The sequence below is a fragment of the Cherax quadricarinatus genome, unplaced genomic scaffold (assembly GCF_038502225.1).
Source record: "Cherax quadricarinatus isolate ZL_2023a unplaced genomic scaffold, ASM3850222v1 Contig446, whole genome shotgun sequence".
In the NCBI taxonomy this organism is placed as follows: domain Eukaryota; kingdom Metazoa; phylum Arthropoda; class Malacostraca; order Decapoda; family Parastacidae; genus Cherax; species Cherax quadricarinatus.
Window position 1 is genome coordinate 21,030 of NW_027195472.1, and position 22,697 is coordinate 43,726.

The window sequence follows — 22,697 nt, forward strand, 5'->3', positions numbered from 1 at the left end:
TTATATTCATTTTCGTCAAGTTGATTGTGTTCCCTGTCTCACTGCTTATGTGTACCACCCCATTTATCTAAACCCCAATGATGTACTCCTGTTCCCAAATATATTATTGCACAAGGACTTAGTAATAAACTGTGTTTGAGTAGAATAGTAATATTCACTGTCCCCATTATTTGCTATTTTATTCATTATTTTATTTCATGTAGTGAGAGGGTGAGTAGTGTGGTGAGTAATGAGAGGTGAAGGTGTAGTCACCAGTGACCTCACATTACCTACCAACCTCCACACTCGTCCCTCCTACTGCCTCGCCTGTCCCCTACCTACTGACTCCCTCCTCTTACCCTCTTATTCCCCTAATCATTACCCCCTACATGACAAGAATGCCATGAAGCTTTTAATAAAGCCAAACTGCTACTTTGTATTGCACCCATTCTTCTGTCCCCGGATTTTTCAAAACCCTTTCTTTATATTACAGGTTGATGGACGAGTCTGGGGTTACCTGAAGGTTATTCCGGGGATCAATGCCCCCGCGGCCCGGTCCATGACCAGGCCTCCCTAGTTGATCAGGGCCTGATCAACTAGGCAGTTACTGCTGGCTGCACGCAGTCCAACGTATGAGCCACAGCCCGGCTGATCCGGCACTGACTTTAGGTATCTCTCCAGCTCTCTCTTGAAGGCAGCCAGGGGTTTATTGGCAATTCCCTAATGCTTGATGGGAGGCTGTTGAACAGTTTTGGGCCCTGGACACTTATGGTGTTTTCCCTTAGTGTACGAATGGTGCCCCTACTTTTTTGGGGGGCATTTTGCATCGCCTGCCCAGTCTTTTACTTTCGTAGGGAGTGATTTCTGTGTGCAGATTTGGGACCATTCCTTCCAGGATTTTCCAAGCGTAGATTACGAGATATCTATCCCTCCTGCGTTCCAATGAGTACAAGTCAAGTGTTTCCAAGCGTTCCCAGTAGTTAAGGTGCTTGACAGAACTTATATGTGCAGTAAAGGATCTCTGTACACTCTCTAGATCTGCGATTTCACCTGCTTTGAATGGAGATGTTAATGTACAGCAGTATTCCAGCCTAGAGAGAACAAGTGATTTGAAAAGGATCATCATTGGCTTGGCATCTCTCGTTTTGAGAGTTCTCATTATCCATCCTATCATTTTCTTTGCACGTGTGATCGTGGCACTGTTGTGATCCTTGAAAGTGAGATCCTCAGACATTACTACTCCCAGGTCCCTTACATTATTTTTCCGCTCTATTGTATGGCCGGAGTCAGTACTATACTCTGTTCTAGTTATCTCCTCCAGTTTTCCATAACGGAGTAGTTGGAATTTGTCTGGGGAAGAGTGCTTGCAGCCTGTGGCTTACTTCTCCGCCAAGTATCTAACTCACCAAAGGGCTTATGCCACCATTGAGAAAGAAACCCTCACTCTGATACAACAATCACAATCCACAGGTCTACCTCAACACCATGAATTACCACAAGTCTGATGAGATGGAGTCTCAGGCTGCAACCTTCCATTAACCCGTAAACGGTCCAAACGTATATATACGTTTTTTCAACATTTGAAAGTATGTAAAATAAGTAGATTTTTTTTTTTTTTACATTTGAAAATGTGTAAAAAAAACTTTGATCTGCTTTTTTTTTGTTATATTTGAAAATATGTAAAAAAAAAAAGGTAGATCTACTTTTGGAGCAGTACACATGAACGTAGATCTGCCTGGACCGTGCAGTACACATGAACGTAGATCTGCCTGGACCGTTTACAGGTTAAAACTGTACATATTGCCGGCAAGGAAAATAAGCCAATTCCCTCCCCGTGTTTAATTTACTTTACGATGTATTAAGGACCATATGGGTAGCTTAGCTTTTTTTTTTTCTTTTATAAATTTTTTTTTTTTTTTTTTTTTTTTTTTTTTTTAGTGAGCGGACATTCTGCTGGTGTCCGCAGGTGTCTTGAACCAATGTTAGCCCTACTGTCTGCTGCCTTACTATAGGATAGAGTGAGGCAGCAGACAGTTGAGCCCTATCTAATGAGTTGAATGGTTGAAAGGAAAGATGGTTCCTTTATTCAGTGCCATGGCAGCACACTGCCCATGGCACTGAATAAAGGACTAGGCTCTAATAGCCAAGACTAGGCTCTAATAGCCTAGTCCTGGCTATTAGAGGCCTTTTGGGGTGAGGGTGTGGCATGCAAAGAATATGTTGCAATTTATTCGGCGTAAGTACACACTCCCATGTAGGCTGCCTCCCAACCAGTAAACTGGGTGTTAAGGGTTTAATGATTATTAGGGTACCCATCATTAAATCAGTACCTTGGTTCATGTCCAATCACAGGCGAGCCCGCCAATTGCTGAGACAATGTGGTTCACTTGCAGTCAGCATTTGCCAGACTTGCCTACCAGCTAGTTGAATACAGTGCTCTCTGGTTTTTTCTTTTGCCATTCTGTTGCCGTGTGGTACACTGACTACTCCAATCTTTGTACACAGTGTACGTAAGTGTACATATTTGCATGTATCTTATGAAGGAAACACAAGTTATAGTTATCTGGTCACAAGCCATTCTTACCTGTGTTCATAGTACCTGGTGTAGTAGTACCTAGTGGTACATGGTGGAGTACCTGGTGTGGTATCTGGTGTAGTACCTGGTGTAGTACATGTAGTTCCTGGTGTAGTACCTGGTGTGGTATCTGGTGTAGTACCTGGTGTAGTACATGTAGTTCCTGGTGTAGTACCTGGTGCGGTATCTGGTGTAGTACCTGTTACTACACTATCCTCTCTTATATACACTGTCCTCTCCTATATACATTGTGGTTGTTTTAAGGAGAATAAAATATCAATGATATATATATATATTTTATTGATGGATCAAGTACTAGTGTAGTTGTCAGCCAGTGTGGCCACTATGTTGTACGGCCCACACACTGTATGGCCAATACACTGTATGGCCAAGACCCAGTGCAAATGTGACAATGAAACCTTAGCGATGGTGACAGTGCACCATCTTGTAGCCACAGTGGTGGTGCGATCTTCAACCACCAGTGCCACCATGGTAGTCACACTGCACTGGGTGCCATGCCACTACTCGCACCACTGTGCCAGTGGTGCTTCACGAGTACTTCCACCACCGTGGCAGTGGCACTGCACCACTATTTGTGCCACTGTGATAGTGGTGCCACACCACTAGCATCACTGTGGTAGTGGCACTGCACCACTACTCACATCACTGTGGTAATGGCACTGCACCACTACTTGCATCACAATGGAAGTGGTGCCACACCACTACTTGCATTACTGAGGTAGCAATGCCACACCACTAACACCATTGTGGTAGTGGTGCCATGCCACTACTAGTGCCACTGGATGCCAGTGAAGAAGGCATGGTCCTTGATCTCCTGTACACCACTAGCACCATTGTGGTAGCGGTGCCATGCCACTAGCGCCACTGGATGCCGGTGAAGAAGGCGTGATCCTTGATCTCCTGTGCACTGGCGGCGCCACCGCCCAGACGCTCCACCGGGTGTGCACACAACAACTGTAACAATGCAGACAAAGATGACAGCAGTTAGTACATAGAGTACTCTAAGTACACTTATAAAGTTTCTCTATATGTAGAGAGCTTCATAAGAGCACTGACTGTATATAGTGGACCACTATAAAGTGACCATGTGTGTAGTGTACTACATGGTGACCATGTGTGTAGTGTACTACATGGTGACCATGTGTGTAGTGTACTACATGGTGACCATGTGTGTAGTGTACTACATGGTGACCATGTGTGTAGTGTACTACATGGTGACCATGTGTGTAGTGTGCTACATGGTGACCATGTGTGTAGTGTACTACATGGTGACCATGTGTGTAGTGTACTACATGGTGACCATGTGTGTAGTGTGCTACATGGTGACCATGTGTGTAGTGTACTACATGGTGACCATGTGTGTAGTGTACTACATGGTGACCATGTGTGTAGTGTGCTACATGGTGACCATGTGTGTAGTGTGCTACATGGTGACCATGTGTGTAGTGTGCTACATGGTGACCATGTGTGTAGTGTGCTACATGGTGACCATGTGTGTAGTGTGCTACATGGTGACCATGTGTGTAGTGTGCTACATGGTGACCATGTGTGTAGTGTGCTACATGGTGACCATGTGTGTAGTGTGCTACATGGTGACCATGTGTGTAGTGTGCTACATGGTGACCATGTGTGTAGTGTGCTACATGGTGACCATGTGTGTAGTGTGCTACATGGTGACCATGTGTGTAGTGTGCTACATGGTGACCATGTGTGTAGTGTGCTACATGGTGACCATGTGTGTAGTGTGCTACATGGTGACCATGTGTGTAGTGTGCTACAAGGTGACCATGTGTGTAGTGTGCTACATGGTGACCATGTGTGTAGTGTGCTTCATGGTGACCATGTGTGTAGTGTGCTACATGGTGACCATGTGTGTAGTGTGCTACATGGTGACCATGTGTGTAGTGTGCTACATGGTGACCATGTGTGTAGTGTGCTACAAGGTGACCATGTGTGTAGTGTGCTACATGGTGACCATGTGTGTAGTGTGCTTCATGGTGACCATGTGTGTAGTGTGCTACATGGTGACCATGTGTGTAGTGTGCTACATGGTGACCATGTGTGTAGTGTGCTACATGGTGACCATGTGTGTAGTGTGCTACATGGTGACCATGTGTGTAGTGTACTACATGGTGACCATGTGTGTAGTGTACTACATGGTGACCATGTGTGTAGTGTGCTACATGGTGACCATGTGTGTAGTGTACTACATGGTGACCATGTGTGTAGTGTGCTACATGGTGACCATGTGTGTAGTGTGCTACATGGTGACCATGTGTGTAGTGTGCTTCATGGTGACCATGTGTGTAGTGTGCTACATGGTGACCATGTGTGTAGTGTACTACATGGTGACCATGTGTGTAGTGTGCTACATGGTGACCATGTGTGTAGTGTGCTACATGGTGACCATGTGTGTAGTGTGCTACATGGTGACCATGTGTGTAGTGTGCTACATGGTGACCATGTGTGTAGTGTACTACATGGTGACCATGTGTGTAGTGTGCTACATGGTGACCATGTGTGTAGTGTGCTACATGGTGACCATGTGTGTAGTGTGCTACATGGTGACCATGTGTGTAGTGTGCTACATGGTGACCATGTGTGTAGTGTGCTACATGGTGACCATGTGTGTAGTGTGCTACATGGTGACCATGTGTGTAGTGTGCTACATGGTGACCATGTGTGTAGTGTGCTACATGGTGACCATGTGTGTAGTGTGCTACATGGTGACCATGTGTGTAGTGTGCTACATGGTGACCATGTGTGTAGTGTGCTACATGGTGACCATGTGTGTAGTGTGCTTCATGGTGACCATGTGTGTAGTGTGCTTCATGGTGACCATGTGTGTAGTGTGCTACATGGTGACCATGTGTGTAGTGTACTACATGGTGACCATGTGTGTAGTGTGCTTCATGGTGACCATGTGTGTAGTGTGCTACATGGTGACCATGTGTGTAGTGTACTACATGGTGACCATGTGTGTAGTGTACTACATGGTGACCATGTGTGTAGTGTGCTACATGGTGACCATGTGTGTAGTGTACTACATGGTGACCATGTGTGTAGTGTGCTACATGGTGACCATGTGTGTAGTGTGCTACATGGTGACCATGTGTGTAGTGTGCTTCATGGTGACCATGTGTGTAGTGTGCTACATGGTGACCATGTGTGTAGTGTACTACATGGTGACCATGTGTGTAGTGTGCTACATGGTGACCATGTGTGTAGTGTGCTACATGGTGACCATGTGTGTAGTGTGCTACATGGTGACCATGTGTGTAGTGTGCTACATGGTGACCATGTGTGTAGTGTACTACATGGTGACCATGTGTGTAGTGTGCTACATGGTGACCATGTGTGTAGTGTGCTACATGGTGACCATGTGTGTAGTGTGCTACATGGTGACCATGTGTGTAGTGTGCTACATGGTGACCATGTGTGTAGTGTGCTACATGGTGACCATGTGTGTAGTGTGCTACATGGTGACCATGTGTGTAGTGTGCTACATGGTGACCATGTGTGTAGTGTGCTACATGGTGACCATGTGTGTAGTGTGCTACATGGTGACCATGTGTGTAGTGTGCTACATGGTGACCATGTGTGTAGTGTGCTACATGGTGACCATGTGTGTAGTGTGCTACAAGGTGACCATGTGTGTAGTGTGCTACATGGTGACCATGTGTGTAGTGTGCTACATGGTGACCATGTGTGTAGTGTGCTACAAGGTGACCATGTGTGTAGTGTGCTACATGGTGACCATGTGTGTAGTGTGCTACAAGGTGACCATGTGTGTAGTGTGCTACATGGTGACCATGTGTGTAGTGTGCTACATGGTGACCATGTGTGTAGTGTACTACATGGTGACCATGTGTGTAGTGTGCTACATGGTGACCATGTGTGTAGTGTACTACATGGTGACCATGTGTGTAGTGTGCTACATGGTGACCATGTGTGTAGTGTGCTACATGGTGACCATGTGTGTAGTGTGCTACAAGGTGACCATGTGTGTAGTGTGCTACATGGTGACCATGTGTGTAGTGTGCTACAAGGTGACCATGTGTGTAGTGTGCTACATGGTGACCATGTGTGTAGTGTGCTACATGGTGACCATGTGTGTAGTGTGCTACATGGTGACCATGTGTGTAGTGTGCTACATGGTGACCATGTGTGTAGTGTGCTACATGGTGACCATGTGTGTAGTGTGCTACAAGGTGACCATGTGTGTAGTGTGCTACATGGTGACCATGTGTGTAGTGTGCTACATGGTGACCATGTGTGTAGTGTGCTACAAGGTGACCATGTGTGTAGTGTGCTACATGGTGACCATGTGTGTAGTGTGCTACAAGGTGACCATGTGTGTAGTGTGCTACATGGTGACCATGTGTGTAGTGTGCTACATGGTGACCATGTGTGTAGTGTACTACATGGTGACCATGTGTGTAGTGTGCTACATGGTGACCATGTGTGTAGTGTACTACATGGTGACCATGTGTGTAGTGTGCTACATGGTGACCATGTGTGTAGTGTGCTACATGGTGACCATGTGTGTAGTGTGCTACAAGGTGACCATGTGTGTAGTGTGCTACATGGTGACCATGTGTGTAGTGTGCTACAAGGTGACCATGTGTGTAGTGTGCTACATGGTGACCATGTGTGTAGTGTGCTACATGGTGACCATGTGTGTAGTGTGCTACATGGTGACCATGTGTGTAGTGTGCTACATGGTGACCATGTGTGTAGTGTGCTACATGGTGACCATGTGTGTAGTGTGCTACATGGTGACCATGTGTGTAGTGTGCTACAAGGTGACCATGTGTGTAGTGTACTACATGGTGACCATGTGTGTAGTGTACTACATGGTGACCATGTGTGTAGTGTGCTACATGGTGACCATGTGTGTAGTGTGCTACAAGGTGACCATGTGTGTAGTGTGCTACATGGTGACCATGTGTGTAGTGTGCTACATGGTGACCATGTGTGTAGTGTACTACATGGTGACCATGTGTGTAGTGTGCTACATGGTGACCATGTGTGTAGTGTACTACATGGTGACCATGTGTGTAGTGTACTACATGGTGACCATGTGTGTAGTGTGCTACATGGTGACCATGTGTGTAGTGTGCTACATGGTGACCATGTGTGTAGTGTGCTACAAGGTGACCATGTGTGTAGTGTGCTACATGGTGACCATGTGTGTAGTGTGCTACATGGTGACCATGTGTGTAGTGTACTACATGGTGACCATGTGTGTAGTGTGCTACATGGTGACCATGTGTGTAGTGTGCTACATGGTGACCATGTGTGTAGTGTGCTACAAGGTGACCATGTGTGTAGTGTGCTACATGGTGACCATGTGTGTAGTGTGCTACATGGTGACCATGTGTGTAGTGTGCTACAAGGTGACCATGTGTGTAGTGTGCTACATGGTGACCATGTGTGTAGTGTGCTACATGGTGACCATGTGTGTAGTGTGCTACATGGTGACCATGTGTGTAGTGTGCTACAAGGTGACCATGTGTGTAGTGTACTACATGGTGACCATGTGTGTAGTGTGCTACATGGTGACCATGTGTGTAGTGTGCTACATGGTGACCATGTGTGTAGTGTACTACATGGTGACCATGTGTGTAGTGTACTACATGGTGACCATGTGTGTAGTGTACTACATGGTGACCATGTGTGTAGTGTGCTACAAGGTGACCATGTGTGTAGTGTACTACATGGTGACCATGTGTGTAGTGTACTACATGGTGACCATGTGTGTAGTGTACTACATGGTGACCATGTGTGTAGTGTACTACATGGTGACCATGTGTGTAGTGTGCTACATGGTGACCATGTGTGTAGTGTGCTACATGGTGACCATGTGTGTAGTGTGCTACATGGTGACCATGTGTGTAGTGTGCTACATGGTGACCATGTGTGTAGTGTGCTACAAGGTGACCATGTGTGTAGTGTGCTACATGGTGACCATGTGTGTATTGTGCTACAAGGTGACCATGTGTGTAGTGTGCTATGGTTTACCTGAGACAGGAGGGAAGCAGCTTCGGGTGACAGGTGTGATGGTAATAACAGTTCTGTGTGGGACGTGATGCCAGATGTATGTGCCGTACGTACACTCTGTAATGAACAACAAGAGCTATCATTATGAATGTTGTTTTGGTTTTATATATGCCGCAACGGGTTTTAGAAATACCAGTTGCCATCTTTTGAGTGGAATCATGGAACGAAGGGGGATCTAAATGGCATTCACCTGTCCGGTCAACATGTGGTAAATTAAGGCGCCAACGGACCACCAATCCGCCGCCTCCGTTGGCTGTGCCAGTGGTGAACGGAGCTCTGGCGCCAAGTAGCCAGCCTTGTGACACCCATCCGCCATACACCAGCCTCCCAGATGCTGCCAGCACTTTCCACTCCGCACATTCTGCTCAGCGGATGACCAACGACTCTCGTACGTCACCAGGATGCTTCCACCATCATCCAGCAGGACATTGTCACAGTTAAAGTCCCTGCAAAATGGGAATCCTCTGCACAAGTGAACAACAGCACCAAACCTGTATGGGTCAGCACCTGGTTAATAGATTCACCATCAATCCAAGGGATGGAATGCTCCAATCCCTCAGATCCAGAGCCAATATGCCAGTAATATTTAATTTCTATTTCCACCCTATGGTTGATACCAGGTCCTTACCTTGTAAGCCAAATTGATCAATTTAACAGACAAGCCAGTAGAACAATTTAACAGACAAGCCAGTAGAACAATTTAACAGACAAGCCAGTAGAACAATTTAACAAACAAGCCAGTAGAACAATTTAACAGACAAGCCAGTAGAACAATTTAACAGACAAGCCAGTAGAACAATTTAACAAACAAGCCAGTAGAACAATTTAACAGACAAGCCAGTAGAACAATTGATCTACCACAAGGTTGATGGAACAATCAACTTACCACAAAGTTGACTTACCCCCAAACAATACCAAGTTGATGTAGCGCCGCAATGGCAGTGACGACTTGTGACGACCACACCTTAACAATGCCTTCAGGTAGTCTCGGCTGAGAGTCTTGGCCACGATTGGCCGAGTACTTCTCCAGCAGGGCGGCCAATGAGCTTTCCATTGGGGCGCCATTGTCTGCTGAGCTCAACTGGCCATTTGTGCGATTTGTACGGAGCTCATGGGATGCATTGATGTCTTCATTCTGGTCAGCAGAGTGGTCATCATCGTCGCTACCAGACTGGCCAGAATGGAGGGTCATGTTTGAAATGGACAAGTCAGGAGAAGGGCGGATCGCACGAGTTGAACGACGCTCTTGTGACTTGACAGACAACTTGCGAGGACGGTGATTTTCAGCGGACAAAACAATGGAATGACTCTGGTTCTTTGGACTACCATCTTTTCGCTTCAGATTGATGACACTCACCTCTGACTGGCAGCCAGAGGGAGTCGAGTCTGGTGTTGGCAAAATCAGATAGGCCTGGCTCTCCTTTAGGTTTTTTCCACTTTCTATCATAAGCTGTTTTGCTTCCTCCTTGCCTACATGATTTAGGCCTAGTGTGTTATAATTTAGGCCTACAGTATCAGACTTCAGGCCTACAGTGTCAGAATTAAGGCCTACAGTGTCAGAAGAAAGGCCTACAATGTCAGAATTAAGGCCTACAGTGTCAGAATTAAGACCTACACTGCCATAATTAAGATCTACAGTGCCAGAATTAAGGCCTACAGTATCACTGTCATAAGGTAGTTGAGAATGTTGCAGTGAGGTGCTGTCATCAGTGTGCAATGTGGTCATTGCCTGTCCTTTACTCTGTTGCAAAGTGTGGTCAACATTCTGCAACAGTCGTTTAGAGTTTCTAATGAGGTCATTGACATCCAGCGATGCCAGCTCTGAGGCATCGCGTCTGCTCCACGAAAATGATGGCAGAGTCACGCTAGCGAAGGAGGTGTCCGTCATGCTGGCGTCGTCCATCCAGTCATTCCTGGTGTCATCCTTGTCATTCCTGGCACTGTCCCTCCAGTCATTCCTGGCATCGTCCATGGGTAAACAAGTGTCCCTTGTTCGCAAGAATAGCGCGTCTCTCACAGCATCATTCAGACTTGTCTCTTCATCGTTCATGGTGGGAGACTTCAGCGACTTGTTGTTGTCACACTTCAGTGACTCTCTGTTATCCTCACAAATTAGAAAATGTGATTTTTTATACAATGCCTCAAGTTCAGATCTGTTACTCACACTAACCAGAGGCTCACAAACACCAGTGTCATCTTCGTGTGCTCGAAAATGAGTTTCGTCAAGTTCAGATCTATTTCTCACACTAACCAGAGGCTCACAAACACCAGTGTCATCTCCATGTGCTCGAAAATGAGATTCGTCAAGTTCAGATCTATTTCTCACACTAACCAGAGGTTCACGAAAACCAGCATCATCTTCGTGAACTTGAAAATGAGGTCCATCATATTCAGATCTATTTCTCACACTACTCTGAGCTTCACAGACTCCAGTGTCATCTTCGTGAACTTGAAAATGAGACTCAACACTCCTCTGATCTACACAAATTCCTGTGTGAGGTTCATCAATACTTGTGAAGTGTGTGAAAGGTGGCGGGTCTGGCAGGAGGTTTGGCACGCACAGCGCCACAGAACAACTAAAATCATCGCTGACGCCTGAGAGTGTGTCGCTGCCAACGCTCACCTTGTCATCGTCGCTCAGTAAACTACCATTGGGCAGGACGCCAGTGTAGCGAACGTCATTATCAGTCAGTAAACTACTGCCATTGGACAGGATGCCAGTGCGGCGAATGTTGTCATCATCTTTACCTGATAGTGTTGCATTTTGGAGAACGCCGTGAATGTTGTCATTAGCAGAGAACACCGCATTTAGAGCGACTGAGTTAACATCCAGATGCCCGGCTGTGACGACCAGGGTTCCGGCGCTCAGGGACTTTGGCACAGAGGGTGTCACCACGCCGGCAGCGTCCAATGGAGGGATGGCAGCCATGGAGGCCGAGGACGGCAGACTGTGAGCGTAGTCGGAGTACACCCGGAGATATCCCTCGGAGGAGCATGGTGATGGTGCCTCCAAACACCCAGAGCGGCGGCCCGGGACCACCAGAAAGCCTCCAGTGGAGGATGGAGGTGGGGGAGACACTAGGGATGGCGCCTCGCATGGTGACAAGGCTTCCGAAGTTTCTTCAAGCAGACGGCGACCGGCATACGTGTTGCCAAAGGTGTCGTATGCCACGGCGCCACTGTTGCCACCCTCCAACACGTACTTACTGATATGGTTCCACAACTTTCCACCGCTGATGAGAGGATAAAAATAAATATTCAACTCACTTAAAACAAAGCAAATTATTATTATTGTTATTATTACATTATTATTATTATATTACAGTAACAAACTTCAAGATATATATAATTCTTTCTTATTCTTCAAGTATAATATTACTATTATACATCTAGGTAATATTAGCTTGTATTAAAGATGTTAATAATAGGTAACACAGTGGACCCCCAGTTTTCTTGAGCCTCGTCCTTTGTGAATCTCGACTTTCCGCAACTTTTTACGTCAAAATATAGCCTCGCGTTTTGTGTTTGGCCTCATGATTTGGCAACCATCTGGTACGTGTGTGAGCGGCATCCCAGTGTCAGCGTGCACACAAAGCCAGTCTCCTACACCATTCAGCATCAGTGTGTCATTGTTTATCGGCGAGTGATCATCATCGCACGCATTCATACGATACATTTTGTAATATTCCATTCTTTTTTGTGCTTGCAACTGTTAAATAAGCCACCATGGGCCCAAAGAAAGCTAGTGCCAGCCCTTTGGTAAAGAAAGTGAGAAACACGATCGCATTCAAGAAAGAAATCATTGAAAAATACGAAAGTGGAGTGCATGTGGCCGAGCTTGCCAGGTTGTATAACAAACCCCTTTCAACCATCACCTCTATCGTGTCTAAGAAAAAGGAAATCAAGGAAGCTGTTGTTGCAAAAGGGGTAGACATGCTCACAAAAAAGAGAGTGCAAATACTCGAAGAAGTGGAGAGGTTATTGTTGGTGTGGATTAGCCAAAAACAGTTAGCAGGAGATATTGTTTTGTAGTCGATAATTTGTGAAGAGACAAGACAGTTGCATGATGATCTCATGAATAAAATGCCTAGAACAAGTACTGCTGTTGGTGATCTTAGGGCCAGCAAAGGCTGATTTGAGAGATTTAAGAAGTGCAGTGGCATACACAGTGTGGTAAGGCATGGTGAGCCTGCCAGTTTTGACAAATATGTGGCTGAAAAATGTGTGTGTGAATTCAAGGACTATGAAGAGGCTGAAAAATTCCACCACCAACAAGTGTTCAACTGTGAAAAAACAGGCCTCTTTTGGAAGAAAATGCCAAAGAAGACCTACATCACACAGGAGGAAAAGGTAATGCCAGGACACAAGCCTATGAAAGACAGGCTAACTCTCATGTTTTGTTGTAATGCTAGTGGGGAGTGCAAAGTGAAGCCTTTACTGGTGTATCACTCTGAAAATCCCAGAGTGTTCAAGAAAAACAGTGTTGCCAAGAGTAACTTGTGTGTGATGTGGAAGACTAACAGTAAGGCATGAGTCACAAGGGAAATTTCCTTGATTGGTTTAATGAAGTGTTTGGCCCCAGTGTGAAGAAATACCTCCTGGAAAATAAACTGGAACTCAAGTGCCTCCTGGTAATGGACAATGCACCTGCTCATCCTCCAGACCTGGAAGACCAATTGTTGGAGGAGTTTAGTTTCATCACAGTAAAGTTCTTGTCCCCTAATACCACTCCTCTCCTCCAGCCCATGGACCAGCAGGTCATTTCAAACTTCAAAAAAAACTACACCAAAGCCATGTTTCAAAGGTGCTTTGATGTGACCTCAGACACTCACTTGACCCTAAGAGAGTTTTGGAAAGATCACTTTAGTATCCTCCACTGCATAAACCTTATAGGTAAGGCTTGGGAGGGAGTGACTACCAGGACTTTGAACTCTGCTTGGAGAAAATAATGGCAAGATTGTGTCCAAAAGAGGGATTTTGAAGGGTTTGGGGCTAACCCTGAGGACCCTATGCCAGTTGTGGAATCTACTGTGGCATTAAGGAATTCCATGGGGTTGGATGTGAGTAGCGAGGATGTGGAAGAGTTGGTGGAGGACCACAGGGAAGAGCTGCAAGACTTTCATCAGCAACAGCAACAGACAGCAGCTCAGGAAAATGCTTCGGAGGAGGAGGAAGAGAGAGGGAAGAAGTTCCTTCTTCAAAGATTAACCCTTTCAGGGTTTCCGACGTACTAGTATGGCTTATGCACCAGGGTTATTGATGTACTAGTATGCCTAAATTCTAGCGCCTTTAAATCTAGCAAGAGAAAGCTGGTAGGCCTACATATGAAGGAATGGGTCTATGTGGTCAGTGTGCACAGTATAAAAAAAAATCCTGCAGCACACAGTGCGTAATGAGAAAAAAAAAACTTTGATCGTGTTTTTGGTTTAAAACAACAACTTTGCACTGTATTTTCATATGGTATTTATGGCTGTATTCTAGTTTTCCTGATCTCATTTTATAGAATGGAAGACATATTACAGAGATTGAGATGATTTTGATTGGTTTCACAATGAAAAGTACCTTAAAATTGAGCTCAAAGTAGCAGAAATGTTCGATTTTTGCCAAAGTTCAAAAGTAAACAAATCATGCCACACGTCAACTGGTCAGCCTAATATTCTTTCACAAGTGCGCTGATATTATTTATACAATTTCGACACTAATGCAGTAGTCTACATAACAGTAAATCTTCTGTTTTTTGTGAGAATAAAAATTCAAAGTGGAAAGCAAAAGAATGTAAGAGGGGCCTGGGGAGGATGTGACTAATGAACAGAGGAAATGTTATTTTAGTGCCAGGAATGTCTTTCTTGTTTATTCTGAACCCTATTTGGAAATTGGCATCTTTAGAAATTTGTGTGAAATTGGCAAAATTGCTAATTTCTGACCACTTTATTGAATAGTTGAAATTGGTAAATGGGTGGTTTCTTGTACTCATTCAATAGAAAAAATAGAGTTCTAGCAAAATAGCTATGATTTTTGTCCACTAGTACATTGGAACTGGCCAAAAATAGGGCTCAAAGTGGACGAAATCGCTGATGCGTAAACACTGTCAAGACCGCTAACTTCACGCGAGCATAATTCCGTAAGTTTTTCATCAAATTTCATACTTTTGGGGTGTCTATCTTTCCATAAGAAAAAATAATTTTTTTTCCAAAAAATTTTCAACCCTAAGAACAAGTTTAGGAGAAGGCCTCTCGACCCTGAAAGGGTTAAGAAAATCTGTGCAATGTGGAGTAGGGTGCAAACATTTATGGAAGAACATCACCAGTATCTGCAACATGTTCAATGACAATCTCATGTCCCATTTTAGGGAAATTTTAAAGAGACGCCAGAAACAATTCTCTGGACGGATATTTAGTGCCACAGGTGTGCACTGACTCTCAAGCTGGTCCTAGTGGCTTTAAAAAAAAAAAGAAGGGAAGTAACCCCAGAAAAGGACTTGGTACCTGAAGTCTTTATGGAAGGGGATTCCCCTTCCAAACAATAGTGTAACTTCCTCCTCTCCCGTCCTCCAGGCTTCCAGACACCACAAACTCTTCAATAAAGGTAAGTGTAATGTTATTATTGTTTTAAACATATATGTACTTGATTTCTCATTGTTTTCTGTATGTAAATCTTTATTAATGTTAAGAAAATATATTTTTTTTAATACAGTGGTCCCTCGCTTTTCGTAGTTCTCGGCAATCGTAAATTTCGCAAATCATAGGGGTATTTTCATATAAACATGGACTCGCTTTTCATAGGTTGACTCGCGAATAGTAGTTCGTCCAGGACGCGTACGCACGGTGTGAGCCGGGGCGGCCTCCCTACCCAGCCAGTCTGGCATTGTTTACCAGTGAGTGAAGGTCCCCACAAGTGCTCCTACGAAATATTTCATAATATTTCACTCATTTTAGCGCTTCCAATTACTAAATAAGCTACCATGGCTCCAAAGAAATGTCCTAGTGCCAAGCCTGTGGTAAAGAAGGTGAGAAATATGTACAGTGACAAAGTCTTGGGCCATTTTCGGGAAGTGTTAAAGAGACGCCAGAAACAGAGCTCTCTCCACAGTTCCTTTGCGAGACAGGACTAGAGTGACTCTCAAGGTGGTCCTAGTGGCATTAAGAAACAGAGAAGAGAAGCAACCCCAGAGAAGCAATTGGTACCTGAGGTGTTGCTGGAAGGGGATTCCCCTTCCAAACTGTAAACAATCCAATCTCTCTCCTCCTCCAGTCTCCCATACACTAAGAAGAATCTCCAATAAAGGTAAGTGTTATGCTGTTAATGTTTCATTCATCATTTCCCATTGTATTGTTTATGTACTATATGTATATTTCATGGAAAATTATTTTTTTTTGTTTTAATACTTCTGGGTGTCAGGAACGGATTAATTGTATTTACATTATTTCTTATGGGGAAAATTGATTCGCAAATCGTAAATTTTGTTTATAGTAACGGCTCCAGGAACGGATTAATTACGAAAAACGAGGGACCACTGTACATGCATTTTTGGGTGTCTGGAACGGATTAATTAGATTTACATTATTTCTAATGGGGAAAATGGTTTTGCCATTCATGAATTTTGACTTTCAGCAGACTGTCTGGAACAGATTACTCACGAAACTCAGGGGTCCACTGTATTAGCTTCTACTAAAGATGTTAATATTAGGAAATATTAGCTTGTATTTAAGATGTTAATATTAGGTAATATTAACTTGTATTAGATGTTAATATTAGGTAATATTTTGAGGGAGTATGGGGGAGGTGAATGTATTCAGATATGTAGGAGTGGACATGTCAACAGATGGGTCTATGAAAGATGAGGTGAATCATAGAACTGATGAGGGGAAAAGGGTGAGTGGTGCACTTAGGAGTCTGTGGAGACAAAGAACTTTGTCCTTGGAGGCAAAGAGGGGAATGTATGAGAGTATAGTTTTACCAACGCTCTTATATGGGTGTGAAGCGTGGGTGATGAATGTTGCAGCGAGGAGAAGGCTGGAGGCAGTGGAGATGTCATGTCTGAGGGAAATGTGTGGTGTGAATATAATGCAGAGAATTCGTAGTTTGGAAATTAGGAGGAGGGCCATCCTGCCATGGTGGGAAACAGCTGATGTGTTAATAAAATAATAAATACTAATATTAGTTTGTATTAGAAGTTAATATTAGGTAAGATTTGTTTGTATTAGAGAGATTAGATAAAAATGATAGTAGGTATCACAAGTAAGCTCACTTCTGAACTTGAACACTAGCACAGTCTTCTTGGACACTGGTGGTGGCAACAAGGTCTTAGGAGCTAGAGCTCACAGCCAACCACGTGTCTTCAAAATACCCACCTGGAAATGGAGAGGCTTCATATAACTGTGGATACTGTCTCTTCCCAGGCCACCTTAGTATGATACTGAGGGAAATGAGGAGAATTTGAGCTAACCTGTAATCTAACTCCAACAGACGTTAGGTTAGGTGAGGTTCGTCAGGTAACAGGACAATTGTGCCCCGATGTGGGGCTTAGATAATCCGCCACTGGAGCTTTTGGTCATCCAACCGAGGTCTTCCACTGGCTTACCATTCTACCCCTTTAAGGGGGGCCATGAAGAGCCATATTAGCCCAGGGAAATGACTGAAAGGGATAGGCTTTTTGGAGAGAGAGTTGGAGCCCAGGAGCTGGAGCTTTTGACTGCTGTGTGTGTGTGTGTGTGTGTGTGTGTGTGTGTGTGTGTGTGTGTGCGCGCGCGCGTGTGTGTGTGTGTGTGTAGGGCAAAACATAGAGCGGAGCCCAGATTTATGCCCGAGGTGCCGGTGCCAGGGGAGGTATACAGTGAGGTACAGGGTATGCGAGACCTTGGCATTGCCAAGCTAGCGCCAGGAGAGGTACAGGGTACACAAGACTCTGGCATCATCATGCTGGTGCCAGGGGAGGTACAGGGTACACAATACTCTGGCATCACCATGCTGGTGCCAGGGGAGGTACAGGGTACACAAGACTCTGGCATCACCATGCTGGTGCCAGAGGAGGTACAGGGTACACAAGACTCTGGCATACCTGATAAACTTTAGCACCAGGTAGATGGCGGTGGATGTCTCATGGTAGCGGATGATTGGCACCATGAATGCCACTGATGCTGGAACTACAGTCTTGCTGCTGCCACCACCGCTGCCACCACTGCCGCCGCTGCCACCACCGCTCTTAACCACCACCTGACAACCACATCCACTGTTACTGGTAGTTTGTATTAGACAATACTTAATCTAAGTTAACCTGAACTTAAACCTAACTTATTCTGAACTTAACCTTTAACCTGAACTTAACCTAACTTAATCTAACTTAACCTAACTTAACCTGCTCTACATATTTACTATTATCATTATTATTACAGTAGGGCCTCACTTTACAGTGTTCTGCTAATGCGGACATTTCAGATTATGACCAAAACTTGTTATACAGCTTCCCCCTACCTGACTCTAATACAGCCACCGCACCCCAGTGTTGTTTACATTCTTTGTGAGCTCCGCATCTCTCCATCATGTCTGGAAACTTTCCAAAATTTCAAGTGTTTTAACCCTTTGACTGTTTTGGTCATATAAATATGTCTTACGTGCCACTGTTTCAGACATATTTATACGCGTAAATTCTAGCGGCTTCAAATCAAGCAGGAGAAAGCTGGTAAGCCCACATGTGAGAGAATGGGTCTGTGTGGTGAGTGTGCACCACATAAAAAAATCCTGCAGCACGCAATGCATAATGAGAAAAAAACTGACCATTTTTTTGGATTAAAACGCCGACTTTGAGGTGTATTTTTGTAAAGTATTTATCACTGTATTCTCGTTTTCATGGTCACATGATAAAATGGAAAACACATTACAGAAATAGAGATGATTTTGATTAGTTTCACGATGAAAACGACCTTGAAATTGAGCTCAAAGCAGCGGAAATGTTCGATTTTTACAAATGTTCAGGAGTAAGCAAATCACACCACACGTCCAATACACTTCAACTGGGAAGTCTAATATTCTTTCACTAGTGCACTGATATTATTTATACCATTTTTACAATAATGCAGTAGTCTGCATAACAGTAAATTTTGTATTTTTTGTATGAATAAAAAATCAAAATAGAAAGCAATAGTAATATAAGAGGGGCCTAGAGATGTGACTAATAAACAGAGGATATGTTATTTTAGTGCCAAGAATATCTACATTGTTTATTCTGGACCCTATTTTGAAATTGGCATCTTTTTAATTTGCGTGAAATTGGCCAAATTGCCAATTTCTGACCACTTTATTAGGTAGTTCAAATTGGTAAATGGGCAGTTTCTTGTACTCAACTGATAGAAAAAAATGGAGTTCTAAAGAAATAGCTATGAGTTTGGTCAACTGGAACAATGGAATTGGCCAAAAACAGGGCTCAAAGTCAGCGAAATCGCCAATGCGTATATGTCGCCAAGACCGCTAGCTTTGCGGGAGCGTAATTCCGTGAGTTTTTGACCAAATTTCGTACTTTTGGTGTCATTACCATCAGGAAAAGATTCTCTATCATTTCATAAGTAAAAAATAATTTTTTTTTTCCAAAAATTTTGTGACAGAATGACAGTTTCAGAAAGGGGCTTGCGACAGTCAAAGGGTTAAAGTTACTGCATATTTCATATGTACTCTGATAATTATACGTAAGTGTACCTGTACCTAAATAAACTTACACACTGTCTTATTAATCTTGATGCCATAGTCATAATAATAACACTAATATGTAATAATAATCACTATTGGGCACATTAACCCTCTGAGGTTCCGTCCCATAGTTCTATGGCTTTGAAGCCAGGGTCCAAGCCGTAGTACTACGCCATGAGCTCAGCTCACTCAGATAAGCTGTGAGCGGTAAATTTGGGCCTAGATATGAGAGAATGCATCTAGGTGGTAAGTGTGCACCATATAAAACAAATCCTGCAGCACATAGTGCATAATGAAGAAAAAAAACTGCAACCATATTTTTTAGATTGAAATAGTGACTTCACAGTGTTTTTTTCATATGTTTTTTTACAGCTGTATCCACGGTTTCTTGGTCTCATTTGATAGAATGGAAGATATATTACAGAATTAGAGATGATTTTGACTGATTTTAGTACTGAAAATAGCTTGAAACTGAGCTCAAAGTAGCAGAAATGTTCGATTTTTGCCAACGTTCAATAGTAAACAAATGACATCACGTGTACAATACATGTCAGCTGGTGGGTCTAATGTGCAGTCACGAATGCGCTTATATTATTTATACAATTATTACAATATTGCATAACAGTAAATCTTCTATTTTTTGGTTGGCACAAACCTACTATTATTATATTATGCTCCTCACTTAGCAATGAATTCGTTAACCAACAAGGTCTTAGGAACGGAACTCCATCGTTAAGTGAGAAGAGGCTGTATTACAAATGGTACATTTAGTAATGGGATTGGATTTGTCTTGGCATGATACACTGTTGGAAGAGTATCTTAGGCAAACTTAGGACTAACTTAAGATTTAATAGGCAAAAGCTATATTAGGAATTTTATGTATACAGTCATTTGGGTGAGTGTAAGTGCAAATTAGGGGAAATTACAGATAACCTGGGATAACCCAAAAACGTCAAAGTGACTTATTTCCATTGGCGTCCTTTTATGGGGTTTTTTATGTTGTCTGTGAAATTCATTGCATTCCTATCATTATTAATGCCGCTAAGTTAAGATATAAATGAATAACTTCTGTGATAATCAACGAAAAAGAGTGTATATCATAGTCAGCCCTGTACTACACTGGGTTTTCTCTTAACCCTTTCAGGGTCGAGAGGTTCTCTCCTAAACTAGTTCTCAGGGTCGAAAATTTTTAGGAAAAAAAAAAAATTTCTTATGAAAAGAAAGAGAATCTTTTCCCGATCATTATGACACCAAACATATGAAATTTTATAGAAAATTTATGGAATTATGCTCTCACAGAGTTAGCGGTCTCAACGATGTTTACGCATCGGCGATTTCGCCCACTTTGAACCCTATTTTCGGCCAATTCCAATGTACTAGTTGACAAAAATCATAACTATTCTGCTAGAAATCCATTTTTTTCTATTGAATGAGTACAAGAAACCACCCATTTACCAATTTCAACTATCCAATAAAGTGGTCAGAATTTAGCAATTTTGCCAATTTCACACAAATTTCTAAAGATGCCAATTTCCAAATAGGGTTCAGAATAAACAAGAAAGACATTCCTGGCACTAAAATAACATTTCCTCTGTTCATTAGTCACATCCTCCTCAGGCCCCTCTTACATTCTTTTGCTTTCCACTTTGAATTTTTGTTCTCACAAAAAACAGATTTACTGTTATGCAGACTACTGTATTAGTGTAGAAATGGTATAAATAATACCAGCGCACTTGTGAAAGAATATTAGACTCACCAGTTGACATGTATTGGATGCATGGCATAATTTGTTTACTTTTGAACTTTGGCAAAAATCGAACATTTCTGCTATTTTGAGCTCAATTTTAAGGTACTTTCATTGTGAAACCAATCAAAATCATCTCAATCTCTGTAATATGTCTTCCATTCTATAAAATGAGACCAGGAAAACTAGTATACAACCATAAATGCCATACGAAAATACAGTGCAAAGTTGCTGTTTTAAACCAAAAACATGGTCAAAGTTTTTTTTTTTTCTCATTACGCACTGTGTGCTGCAGGATTTTTTTTATACTGTGCACACTGACCACATAGACCCATTCCTTCATATGTAGGCCTACCAGCTTTCTCTTGCCAGATTTAAAGGCACTAGAATTTAGGCGTACTAGTACATCAATAACCCTGGTGCGTAAGCCATACTAGTACGTCGGAAACCCTGATACGGTGAATATAAGTCCCCAAGACAGGGATAGAAGGATGGTACTTTTATCCCATATCCTCTGTTATTATTATTACTATTATTCATTCTAGAGTATTAATATTTATATTGTTTATTATGTCATATTAGATCAATTATGATAGGTAAATAAGCTGTAGTGTTGATATTAGCATAATAATAAAGCATATTCCCCCACATCACGAGACTCAGGAGCGCGTGGCAACTGACAGTGGCTTCAAAGTCACCTTATATTTTATGGACAATATACTGCGTCGGTGCTTTACGCAATGAGAAGCATTTCTTTTATCCACTGGAACCATGGCGAGGGCTAAAAGTGAGCAGGTTATAACAATAAGTGGAGAAAAACAAACTGAAATGACTTATGCAGTAAGTAGCGCTACCAAACAGTAGCAGCAGGTTGGTGTGGCGACACTGGAAATTTGAAACTATGTTAGCCGAGATTACTGATGGAATCGCGTAACTGATTACCAGATTAGTGATGGCCGATCTGTATTTTGAAATCTGTGTTAAATTGGCCAAATTACCAATTTCCGATCATTTTGTTAGGTAGATGAAACAGTTGACTGGGCGATTTCTTGTGCCCAATCGATAAAATACAAGTAATATTAGTGAAAAAGCTAAGAATTTGGTTGACTGGAATAATGTAACTGGCCTAAAATGGAAGTCGAAGTCAGCAAAATCACTGATGCATAAATATCACTGACGCAGCAAAATTCACAATAGTGTAATTTCATTAATTTTCCATCAAATTTCATACTTTTGTTTTATTACTGTCAGAAAAAGATTCTCTACCATTTCATAAGAAAAAATAGCAAAAATTTTTTAAAATTCTTGGGCCCTGCAGACAAGTTGTAGATCTACAGCTTGGACACCTCAAAGGGTTAAATGTCTTATTTTACGTCAATATATTCATTTTTATTAATTCATCTACTGTAATTTCTTCAAAATTATATAAGAAATATATTACATAGCTTATAAACATGATACATACACCCACAGGACAATAAATTTCACATATGAGGTGAGGTAGCCGAGCGGAGGAAAAACATTACGTTCTCTCTGGTCCAGGACTAGAGAAAATGTGCATCAATGCTTGTTTAATGCATTCAGGTTTGTTTACAATTGTCAGCATGATTTCTCATCACTTCTCTGCCAGATATG

The 22,697-nt window shown here is 42.9% G+C and overlaps 1 protein-coding gene across 3 annotated transcripts in view; it reads right to left on the minus strand.

The window, feature by feature from the left end:
- Nucleotides 1-2,836: 2,836 nt before the first annotated feature.
- LOC128701053 (ribosomal protein S6 kinase delta-1) overlaps nucleotides 2,837-22,697 on the minus strand; it is a 94,067-nt gene continuing 74,206 nt past the window's right edge. For all 3 annotated transcript variants that reach the window (XM_070080438.1, XM_070080436.1, XM_070080435.1), the window contains 5 exons: nucleotides 17,697-17,851; nucleotides 9,541-11,871; nucleotides 8,829-9,084; nucleotides 8,600-8,695; nucleotides 2,837-3,529 (listed from right to left, as the gene is read on the minus strand). In XM_070080438.1, the coding sequence (XP_069936539.1) occupies nucleotides 3,431-3,529; nucleotides 8,600-8,695; nucleotides 8,829-9,084; nucleotides 9,541-11,871; nucleotides 17,697-17,851 (2,937 nt within the window). In that variant the 3' untranslated portion in view covers nucleotides 2,837-3,430. The remainder of the gene's footprint in view (nucleotides 3,530-8,599; nucleotides 8,696-8,828; nucleotides 9,085-9,540; nucleotides 11,872-17,696; nucleotides 17,852-22,697) is intronic.